The 12,187-nt window shown below is 39.0% G+C and overlaps 1 protein-coding gene across 1 annotated transcript in view; it reads left to right on the forward strand.

Annotated features, from left to right (window-relative positions):
• LOC137271663 (dynein axonemal heavy chain 10-like) overlaps window positions 1-12,187 on the forward strand; it is an 80,144-nt gene that overhangs the window by 31,087 nt on the left and 36,870 nt on the right. Inside the window, exons 22-35 of the mRNA XM_067804122.1 lie at window positions 115-326; window positions 793-949; window positions 1,631-1,864; window positions 3,425-3,547; window positions 4,274-4,507; window positions 4,781-5,004; window positions 5,964-6,132; window positions 6,886-6,986; window positions 7,649-7,832; window positions 8,186-8,320; window positions 8,761-8,913; window positions 9,469-9,657; window positions 10,067-10,213; window positions 11,138-11,329. Of these exons, the coding sequence (XP_067660223.1) occupies window positions 115-326; window positions 793-949; window positions 1,631-1,864; window positions 3,425-3,547; window positions 4,274-4,507; window positions 4,781-5,004; window positions 5,964-6,132; window positions 6,886-6,986; window positions 7,649-7,832; window positions 8,186-8,320; window positions 8,761-8,913; window positions 9,469-9,657; window positions 10,067-10,213; window positions 11,138-11,329 (2,454 nt within the window). The remainder of the gene's footprint in view (window positions 1-114; window positions 327-792; window positions 950-1,630; window positions 1,865-3,424; window positions 3,548-4,273; window positions 4,508-4,780; window positions 5,005-5,963; window positions 6,133-6,885; window positions 6,987-7,648; window positions 7,833-8,185; window positions 8,321-8,760; window positions 8,914-9,468; window positions 9,658-10,066; window positions 10,214-11,137; window positions 11,330-12,187) is intronic.

The raw sequence follows: 12,187 nt of genomic DNA on the forward strand, positions 1-12,187 counted from the left end.
AGTTAGGATAAAATGTATGCACATTTACTTTTGGTTTAGTTTATATTTTATTTGAGTAAAATAAATGACATTATGAAATATGAAAAGTGATGGTTATATATTCTGTTTCTGTAGGCTGCACGTGAACAGTGGGCTGAGACGCTGTGGGCCAACCTGAATGTACAGCTGCTGCAGGAGGGTATTGAAGGCTTCCTCAAGAGTCTCCGCAAACTCCCTCGCGATGTTAAGTCCATGCAGGTTGCCAGAGCCCTGGAGGAAAAGATGAAGGAGTTCCGAGACTCACTACCATTGTTTGTTGATCTGAAACATGAAGCACTCCGTGAGAGGTGAGATGTGTGTTTCCAAGTCTAGCGTTTAAAGGTGTTCTGAGACAAACTACCACTTTTTGTGAATTTGAGACACAGCTCACTCCAAGAGAGATGAGATGTAGGGAGTTGTCTGTTTCTATGTCTAGTGTTTCAAGGAGATCTGAGACACACTGCACTGGATCTCTTTCAACAAAACAATTCCATTTTTGCTTTAGAATCCAGTGAATAAAATGGATGAACGAAATGTTGTTGTTTTCTGTAACATGCATTATACATGTCCTCTTAATGTCATTTTGTAAGTTTGAATCATGATGCTTCAACAGGTTAATTATGAATACACTATGAATACACAATGTAAATGTCTCAGGTTAACTGAGGTGATATTAAAGAATCAGGTGGTCTTTAACTTCTGTTTAGCTGTGTATGTGAAATGCCTATGAGTTGTTTGTATTTGAACATCCTCCTTTACAAATGAAAATTTCAGACATTGGAAAGAACTGATGGCAAAGACAGGTCAGAAGTTTGACATCAATCCTGAAACCTTTACCTTGGCAAATGTATTCTCCATGGAGCTTCATCGCTTCCAGGAAACAATCCAAGAGATTGTCACATGTGCCAGCAAGGAAATGGGCATAGAAAAGGTGAGCTTTAACATTTGAAATGAAGTGAGTTTGAGTGAGTGAACTTAATTTTACATCGCTTTTAGCAATATTCCAGCAATATCACAATGAGGACACCAGAAACTGACTTCAGATGACTTAGTGTTGCACATCTAATTCAAGGAGCAGTTAGTAATTGATGTTGGCCTTGTGTGTCATTCCACTGTTTTGTTAATGTGGACAATTTGATGTTTTACATTGTTCCTTCTGGTATTTTCGTCACAATATGGTTGAAACAATGCCGATGTGACATTAAATGTTAAACTCACTCACTCCTTCTGGTATTTTTATTCACGTTCTCAGACTTTCTGTATAGCATTTGGTGCAATCATCAAATGCTGTATATTCAAAATGATGTCATCTTTCATTAAATAAAATGCTGTAACATACTGATCTTTGTACGTGCCTTGAATTTTGAGTCGATTGTTGATAAAACTCTTCAGTGCTTGCTTGAATGAGATGAGTTAATTGTAGTTTTTTTTATCAAATGTTCTGTTTTGGCATCTGAAGCTGTAGAGAGCAGTAGTGTAGCATTTTATAATTTATTGATCTACAGATAAATCTAGCTTAGCAGGCAATAAGGTATTACCTGCATTTGATCACGTATGACAAGAATTGCCTGTGTTTATGACAATAATTGCAAGTCACTGAATGTCTTTGTAGGGCGTGAAAGAGGTTGAAGAGACATGGAGCAACATGAAGTTCACTGTACAAGCCTACATGAAGGGCACATCACACCGAGGCTTCATCCTGGGCTCCGTGGATGATGTGCTACAGATACTGGACGACAGCGCCATGAACCTGCAGAGCATGTCAGCCTCACGATTCATCGGACCCTTCCTGAACTCTGTCCAGAACTGGGAGAAGAGTCTGTCTCACATCTCTGAGGTTCTTGATGTAAGTTTTAGGAATTTACATGAGGGAACAAGTCTAGCGGGGAAAGTCTAATAATACTAGGCGAATGTGATACAGTACCTGAATGTTGAATAACACTAGTGAGTGAGTTGGGCTTTAAGCTGCTTTTAGCAATACTCCAGTAAAACAACACAGGGGACACCAGAAATGGGTTTCACACATTGTGAGGAGCTCGAAGCTCATGTCTTAGGCATGACAAGCGAGGGCTTTAATCCCTGGTCTACTCCATTGTCTCATTGGATAACAAATATGAATATTACCGGATGAATATTGTAACAAGTCATCAGTCTTATTCAATAGATTCAGTTAAACAGTAACAAAAGAACTTATTTCACGTCTTAAAAACTGATAGTGTTGATATCTCATGACAATAACCAGTGACTACAGTACTGTCAGATTGAATATGTGAGTGAGTGAGTGAGTTTGGTTTTACGCCGCTTTTAGCAATATTCCAGTGATATCACGGCGAGGGACACAAGAAAATGGGGCTCACACATTGTACCCATGTGGGGAATTGAACCTGAGTCTTCGACGTGACGAGCGATCGCTTTAACCACTAGGCTACCCCACCGCCCCAGATTGAATGTGTCATTGTGTTTGTTGTTATACTGTCAGACTTGGATATACACTCAAGTCTCATTAATCCGACATTGTTTGTTGCACAGCAAATTGTCAGATTAACAAGGAAGTCGGACCAAATAAATAAGACTGAACTGCGTTTATTTGATTTTTACAAACAAAAGTATTAGATAGAGCTGATTGTTGGATAAATGGAGGTTGGATTAATGAGACTTGACTGTATTTGATAAATAACACCCACATTCAGGTAAAACACACTTTTTTGTAAACATCATGAATAATCGATTCTATTGATCATGAATGACTAATTGAATTCATAAGGACGTACGGTTTGATTTACATGAGTGAATCAAAACAACCATAATAAACATAAAATATGTAATGGAAATTCTGGCCACATCTCTGCAGGAAGATGGCAGACACTTTGATGACTGGATCCTTACATTTTTTGTGTTCTACTGTGGTTAAAAGTGCAATGGAAAGTTGATATGTAATGATATACAAGAGTTATTGAATGTTTTTACAAATAGTAAATATCAAGTAGGTGTGAACAAATTAAGAGAACTCATTTTACTGTTGAAATGAATTTGGTTAAAGTTCAATGGTATTTTGATTTTATAAATTCAGTTTTTTTTAAACTGTTGTCATAAATGTTGTTTGAGTTGATGATGCCATAAAAATCACCAAATACTGATGTCAAAGTAGTCTGTAAAAAAGTAGATTTACTTGCTTGGTATTCAGGTGTGATTAATGTCAAAGTAATTTGTAAAAGTTGAAGTATATTTACCTGTTTGCTATTCAGGTGTGATTGATGTCGAAGTAATTTGTTAAAGTCGAAGTATATTTAACTGTGTCAAAGTAATTTGTAAAAGTTGAAGTATATTTCCCTGCTTGGTATTCAGGTGTGGTTGATGTCAAAGTAATTTGCAAAAGTTAAAGTATATTTACCTGATTGGTATTCAGGTGTGGATGGTGGTACAGAGGAAGTGGATGTACCTGGAAGGCATCTTCATTGGCGGAGACATCCGATCTCAACTGCCTGAGGAGGCCAAGAAGTTTGACCAGATTGATAAGACATTCAAAAAGGTGAGATGTTTGCTGTGATTATGTTTACAGTTTGTCAACACTATATTCATGCTTGTGTCTTTCCCATAGGTGATATTCCCCTGTGGTATTATTCTGAGTCCTCTATAATGTCAGGTTTTTGTCGCACATTAGGTAATATGTGATAATGTAACAGAGGCTATCGGTTTTTCAATATACAGGTGTAGGTAGATTACCAGTACAGGTAACTGTTATTGTCATATTGCACCCAGTGCAGGTAACTGTTATTGTCATATTGCACCCAGTGCAGGTAACTGTTATTGTCATATTGCACCCAGTGCAGGTAAGTGTTATTCTCATGTAGCACCCAGTGCAGGTAAGTGTTATTCTCATGTAGCACCCAGTGCAGGTCATGTTGCGCCAAGTACTGGCGACTGTTATTGTCAGACTGCATCTAGCTCAGGGAACATTTATTGTTAGGTTGCACCCTGACACAAGTGCATTGCTGCTGTTTCGTTTGCAGAAATTTACCGTATTAAATTAGTCTGTTCCTGATGTGTATCACATGTGTAAGTTACTGGAAGGTAAAAGTGTGACACAATTTTTTTGTCATTCTCATAACTCAGTTACATTGACCACCCACTGCACACAATATTGTGATATTTCACAAGTACACTTTGATTGAATTAAGGCTGATGATGATGAATTAAGGCTGTTTTGAACCAAAGTCAGTAACCAAAATATTTACAAATTGCTTTGTGTTTCCAGATCATGACAGAGACACACAAAACCCCCCACATCAAGCTGGCATGTCATGCCCAGAACAGACTGTCTGACTTGCAGAACCTCAGCATGGGCCTGGAAAAATGTCAGAAGTCTCTTAATGATTACCTGGACTCCAAGAGAAACGCCTTCCCGAGGTTCTTCTTTATATCAGATGATGAGCTCCTCAGTATCCTTGGTAGTAGCGACCCAGAGTGTGTGCAAGAACATATGATCAAGGTTAGTGGTTCATCATTTCTATTATTATGGTGGTGGTGGTGCTGCTGCTGATGATGCTGCTGCTGCTGCTGATGATGATGATGAACATGAACATGAATGAAGGAAAAATTGTATGAAGAGTGATCTTTATGATGAAGGATGAGGGATGAACAAATTGTATTGTGGATGCTGTTGCTGCAGGATGAGGATGATGATGATGATGATGATGATGATGATGATGTAGCTCTTATTATTCAATTTGGTTTGATGTTTCTCTTTGTTTATTTTTTCCAGATGTTTGACAACATTTCAGCCCTGAGATTTGTAAAGGGCACCAACAATGAAGCCACAGCGGCTGCCATGATTTCTGCTGAGGGTGAGACAATGGAGTTCCGCAACCCCATTCAGGCAGAAGGTCGTGTGGAGGACTGGATGACAGGTGTCCTGGACGAGATGAGGAGGACCAACAGACTCATCACCAAGGAGGCTGTCTTCTTCTACTGTGACAAGAAGACTAGGTAAGAAACAGTTTTGATGGTGGTGGGTGGTTGTTTTGATGGGATCTTGTCATGAAGGTATAATATTTTGTTGGGTGGGAAACATATACGGTTGTCATGGTACAGGTTAGACATGATGAGAGTTGCTCCGCTTTGAATATCTTCTTCATTTATTTGAATTAGAACCGTATTCCAGTTATGGAAGCAACATGTTTCTGGTAATATATATCAGTAACAAGAAATTAATAAACTCAACAACTGTCCATTTTCAAAGTTACTCTGATGTAATACATTTTGTAGCTATTAATTTGTAACTATATAATATGAAAAACATCCCAATACTTTGGAAAACTCCTGGGAATTTGTCAGGCTGATTGTGGATTAAAGCTGTGAATAGCTGTAGCAGTAGGTATTGAGGTACAGAGGAAATATTGAATGTGCATTTGTGTAGAAGAGTTAAAAAGCAAACTGTAAGGTCAGGAAATTTTAATCAAGATTAAATAAAACCAGTCACCCGATGTGGTTATCAGCAACTGACAGCATGTCAGCTATCATGAATACCTAGAAGTACCACAATTATTGTAGAAACTAATGGTAAAGGTTCTACCCTAAATTGGAGCAGGGATGAGTTTCCAAATGGTATCAGAGAAGTAAAACTGGAAAAAGTGAATAAATGTGCATGAATGTTATGGATTAAGAAGTAGTTTCGGATCAGAATAGCATAGTGGCGTCATGCACAAGTTTTCTATCCTACCACGTGTCCATTCACCAAGGTGGTGATGAATCAACATTAACTCTCTTTGACAGTTTTACTCCTTAGAGTTTCTATCACTCAGTATATAATAGGTACCCTGTGGGATAAGTCACATGACTATAAACATTCTAGTGCATCTCAGGTCGGTTGATAATATCTGTCATGTTCTATGCGCTATGAACATGACATATGTAGTGAGATGTTGACTGCTGGATTTCTGCTTCAGAGTGGAATGGATGATGAACTACCAGGGTATGGTGTGTCTGGCCGGCAACCAGGTCTGGTGGACGTGGGAGGTCGAGGACGTCTTCAGGAAGGTCAAAAAAGGGGCCAAAACAGCGCTGAAGGACTATGCCAAAAAGCTTCACAAGCAGATAGATGACCTTGTAGTGCAGGTGATAACTCATTTAGCCATCTGACCAATATTTCAAGTATGCTTCTTGAAGATTGCAGTGGTCGTATTTTGTTTCATTTGAATACAGGAATGTTCCCCTATGCAGGTCCTAGAATTAGGCTTCAGCAACCCATGTTAGTCTTGCAGAGGGGTATATGAAGTCCACTTTCTAGACTACTAGTTGTCCGACTTCCATTTTGTGGAAGTTGAAGTGGCTGAGTGGATTAGGCCAGTTGACTTTGTGTGCTGATGATTAGGTACCTGACTCTAAGGGTGTGAGTTCGAATCCCAGATGGAACTCAACCCAACAAAAATTCTGATGACAATGTGATGATGATGATCTGTAGTCCCAGCTGTGACATTTGTTACAATGTTTGTCTCCCCATGAAGTCTTTGGTAAGATTTTATTTTAGCAACACATACTTGTTGCAGGAAGTGACTAATGGGATCAGGTGGTTTGACCTACTGACTAAGTTGATGGCATATTACTATAACCAGATTATTAGATTAAAAAACATGATGTTTATCACTGCATTCTGCAGGTTGCCATCTTTTAGGTGGAACATTGCTTAGTGTGTGATTAAAACAAACAAACTGAGAAAGAGATGGGAATGTTAACAATTCATAACTCTGCTTTTATTGTTGATTAATACTGGATCAGGGATATGTTAGCAATGCTTAAGAAATATAGAATATACTATTGGACATTAGGCATGTAAATTTTGACAGTGATCTACTGTTTCACTTTCTGTAGGTGAGGTCACCTTTGTCCAAGAATGACCGGAGCAAGTTCAACACAGTACTCATCATCGATGTACATGCCAGAGACATCATTGATGGCTTTGTCAGAGACAGGTAGGTAACTTGTAGTTCTCACTGTTTGTAGATGTTAAATGAAGAATGATAGCTTTATAGAGCTGCAAGGAATATTTTATCTGGAACTTGTCACTGAGTTTCATTCATGAAAGTATATGTACCAGTTTAGTCACCTTGTGAGGGCTACAGATTAGTGAGTGAGTGAGTATAGTTAGCGCCTTTTCAGCAATATTCCAGCAATATCATGGCGAGGGAAATCAGAAATGGGTTTCATACTATGTACCCATGTGGAGAATCAACCTGGGACTTTGGTGTAATGACCTAACACTTTAACCACTATGCTACCTCACTACCCTTTAGATTAGAATTAGTCCCAACAACCATTGATTTGGTGGATTGATGATGTGGATCACTGCAAGTTTTTAATATTGACACTCGCAGCTTAAACAAAAGAAGCACACGCTTACATTCATATGTATGCACATATGTGCATGTGCATGTATAAAGCGTTGAGATTATTTTCTTTCTACTAAAACCTTAGCAACTTCAGTTTTACGCCATGCTCAGCAATATTCCAGCTAATATGGCGGACTAAAACTTTAACATTATGTTATCAAATACACTTGATCTTCTAGCGCAGTCTTATCAAGGCTTAAGATTGACTCCCACGACATAGTAATGCCCTATTCATTTGTCCTCAGTATCATGGATGCACGAGAGTTTGAGTGGGAGTCTCAGCTTCGCTTCTATTGGGAGAAGGAACCTGATGAACTGACAATCAAACAGTGTACGGGTATGTTTGGCTACGGTTATGAGTACATGGGTCTCAACGGCAGGCTGGTCATCACCCCACTCACTGACAGAATCTACCTCACGCTTACACAGGTAAGATTAGAACTGATACTGATGGGCTAAGGGGCCTTATATATAACATGGCAGTGCCCTAAATTTGCCTTAAAATATTTCAAACCTGACTAGTTTGTTGTTTGTAAGTCTTCCATGGTGATCAAAGTGTCAGTGTATGTGTTTAGTTAGTAGGGGACACCAGAAATGGGCTTCACACATTGTACCCATGTGGGGAATCAAACTCAGGTCTTCAGCATAACAAGCAAACGCTTGAACCACCTGGCTATAAAAATGTCCTAACTATTAATATGAGGAATTAGCTTGATGCACTCAGACTAACTAATCAGAGGATGAAGTGTCAATCTGTTACTCTGTCATTTTGTCTTCCCTAGGCTCTGTCGATGAAGCTGGGTGGGGCTCCAGCTGGCCCTGCCGGGACAGGGAAGACAGAGACAACCAAGGATCTGGCCAAGGCTCTGGGACTGCTATGCGTTGTCACAAACTGTGGCGAGGGCATGGATTACAAGGTATGTGCTGGAACATCTCATTGATTCACCACCCAGGCAACAATTTTTAAGCTTGATAATATTATTTAGATCACACGTTATGTCAATTAATGAAGAATTTTTTGTTACATATGTAATCACTGCAATATCCTAGTTATTTTCTACCTGTGGTACCCATATCTGTGCTGCTATCTGTAAACAATGGTGATGTTGTCATTTTGGGCCACCATTGTTCAGATGAAGTATCTTTACTGGTCCATTCTCCAGCTCAGTAAGTAAATATATTATTGCATAGTCTGTCTGATAAATCTAGATCTTGCTCAGCTGAGCTGGGTATTGGTAAATAAATAAGAATATGTAAATAAATGAAACATATATATTGTTAGCCATAAAAAACGTCTGCCAGTTGAGAAAAGTAATTTTTTTCTGTTTTCTGTCATACTGTAAAATATGTATTTCAGGCTGTCGGGAAGATCTTCTCTGGTCTATGCCAGTGTGGTGCATGGGGCTGTTTTGATGAGTTCAACCGAATCGACGTATCAGTATTGTCAGTCATCTCAACACAGCTGAAGACAATCCAGAATGGACTGCTACTCAACCTCAAGAGATTCCATGTAAGTCATCATCCTTAGATTGAGTGAGTGGAGTTTTTACTCTACTTTTAGCAATATCACAGTGGAGGGCACCAGAAATGATCTTCACACATTGTACCCATGTGTGGAATCAAACCCGATGTAACAGGCCAGAGTATAAACCTGTCCCACACCATACCCACAGTCACTCGTTCACGTTGAGTCAGGTGTCAGGATGACAGAGAGACCCTTGTCCAGTGAGTCACATACTCCCATTGAGTGAAGTGTAGCCGTTAGTTTTTAGGGGTATAGTATGGGCTGGAGAGGTGTACTATAGCCAGGTCCAGAATATACCGTTGAACGCTTCAACCATGAGACTACCTCACTGCCCCTGCCAACTTTTTTTGTTTTTAGAGTTAAGTTCTGAAAAAAGGTCACAGGGTTGGTGTGATGTTTTGATATGATCAGCATTTCATTGAGTACTGTGGGTTTATTAGTTTTCGAGTTAGATTGAAATTCATTGGTCTGCTTGAGTCGAATGGACTGGGTGTGTGTTTTGATATGTAATGCACATTTAATGTTTTGCTTTTGATGCAGTTTGAGGGTCAGGAGATTGACCTGGACAGTCGTGTTGGCATCTTCATCACCATGAACCCTGGTTACGCTGGACGTACAGAGCTTCCAGAGTCGGTCAAGGCATTGTTCCGGCCAGTCGTGGTCATCGTACCTGACCTGCAGCAGATCTGTGAAATCATGTTGTTTTCTGAGGGATTCCTTCTTGCCAAGGTGAGCAGGAGTTTCTTCTTCAGGAGAAGTGCCATAAGTTTAATGCAGAGTTGCCCCCCTTAGCCTTTTCAGGATCTTCATGTTAGGGCTCTAGTCTCAGATTTCCAATCATTATCAAGTTTGCTGTCACTATCATATACATCACTTGGTTTGTTAAAGTAGTTACTGTCCATGCTTTTTATCACTTGTGCTGTTTCCTTGTACACTGACTTGATATTTCCTTGAGTTATTGCGAAGTAACGATCAAACTGTTGAGTCTCTGATAGCAATTAATCAATGGTAGCAACAAAAACTATAGATGCATGGTTGGGTGAGGTATCAAAGGAATGGAAATGTTGAGAGGATGACTGTTGAATATGTATATGCTCAGGAGTTGCTAAGAGTGACTAATGTGTGCATTGTAATGCAGGTTCTGGCCAAGAAGATGACTGTGCTGTACAAGCTGGCCAAAGAGCAGCTGTCCAAGCAGTACCACTATGACTTTGGTCTCCGAGCTCTCAAGTCGGTGTTGGTGATGGCCGGAGAGCTGAAGAGAGGGGCAGCTGAACTGCAAGAGGTGAGTACACCAATATCTTGGATTGCGCCAGATCCCATATAGACTTACACTTCAGGGATTTTATATGCAGATGCAGGTGTGTCATAAATCAAACCTAGAAAATAAAATCATGTATAAGGATTTAGATGTTTACATTCAATACTGCAACAATCACACAGTCAATTTGACATGGTATTTTGACAAAATAGAAAATTAAAGGGTTTGTCAAAGTAAATTGGCATTCATACATTGGTTTCAGCCCAAGGAATACTGTTGTTAATCTCTTAACTGATAATTCAAAATGGTTTGAATCAAATAGGGGCCTTTGGCATGAATAGCGAACATGATGACCGCAAGGCTATATTGGTGGTCCAATTAGTTAAAAAAAATGGAACATTGGTCCGAGTGACTAAACAATTGAACAATTGATGATTTTTTCTCATAACTGAACACAAACAATTTTGGGACACTTGTTTGCATTAACAGTATTTTTCACAAGGTTTCATTTTCTCTATATCATTAAATTTACTTTTCATAAGCACGAAAAGCTTGTCCAAGTCATCACTGAATTTAACTCAAAAACTCCAGGAAAATCATCCATTAAAGTTGTGAAATATACAAATACATTTTGTGCAAATTGCAAAATAAAATCCAGAAGAACTTCATTTTTTTTCTCTATTTCTTTATGCATTAACAAGCATTGCAGGAAATGACACTAACCAATTATTTTGGATGACTGATCTGCTGTAAAAACCAATCATCTGTTATGACATTTTATCCAGCTCCCAGCACTACAAGGCTACCCCACCAGTGTGTTAAATGTATGAAAAACTTCTGTCTTCATTATTGTATTTTCTAGGAAGTAATGCTGCCTGACTATATGACATACTTCTCCAACATACTCTAGATAATTAGAATGATGCATTCCTTGTTTGTTCCGTTCAGGATGTTGTGCTGATGAGAGCTCTGAGAGACATGAACCTGCCCAAGTTTGTGTTTGAGGATGTCCCCTTGTTCCTTGGCCTCATTACTGACCTGTTCCCAGGGCTGGACTGTCCTCGAGTCAGGTACCCCAACTTCAACGATGCTGTAGAGGGAGTGCTGGAGGAAAACAACTATGTTATGTTGCCGCAGCAGGTGAGGATGATGGTAGATACAGTGTGATGATCATGATAGTGATCGTGATAGTATTGTGACAGTAATTATGATAGTGATGGGGGTAGTGTGGTGACTAAGGTGGTAATAGTAACATGACAGCGGTGGTGATAATGTGATGATAGTAATAATGATAGTGTGATGGCAAGGTGATGATAGTAGTGCCTACAATCCAATGATGATTGTGTGATGACAATCTGATGATGACAGTGTTATGAGAGTCTAGTGTTGATAGTGTGATAATGTTAGTGTGATGACAATATGATAATGATTATAAGTGTTATTACAATCCAATGATGATAGTGTGATGACAGCATGATGATGATTGTGTTAGGACAATCCAATGGTGATAGTGTGATGACAATGTGATGATGATATTGTTATGACAATCCAATGATGACAATGTGATGATGATGGTGATAGTGTTAAGACAATGTAATGATGATACTGTGATAACGATGTCATGATGATAGTGTTATGACAATTCTATGATAACATTGTGATGATAGTCCAGTGGTGATGGTGTCATGACAGTATGATGATGATAATGTTATGACAATCCAATGATGATAGTGTGATGACAGTGTGGTGATGATAGTGGTAACAATCCAGTGATGATAGTGTTATGACAATCTAGTGATGATAGTGTAATGATGATAGTGTTATGACAATCCAGTGATGATTATTATGGTGATGGTGCAATAAAAGTGATCGTGAATAGGGTAATGACAATCATGATAGTGTGATGACAGTGATTATTATGGTAACCTTTCAGAGTCATTTGACTCAAAGATCCTTTCCCTTTACCAGATTCCAACATTCTGTACATTTCCTGATCCA

This window comes from Haliotis asinina, chromosome 1 (genome assembly GCF_037392515.1).
Source record: "Haliotis asinina isolate JCU_RB_2024 chromosome 1, JCU_Hal_asi_v2, whole genome shotgun sequence".
In the NCBI taxonomy this organism is placed as follows: Eukaryota; Metazoa; Mollusca; class Gastropoda; order Lepetellida; family Haliotidae; genus Haliotis; species Haliotis asinina.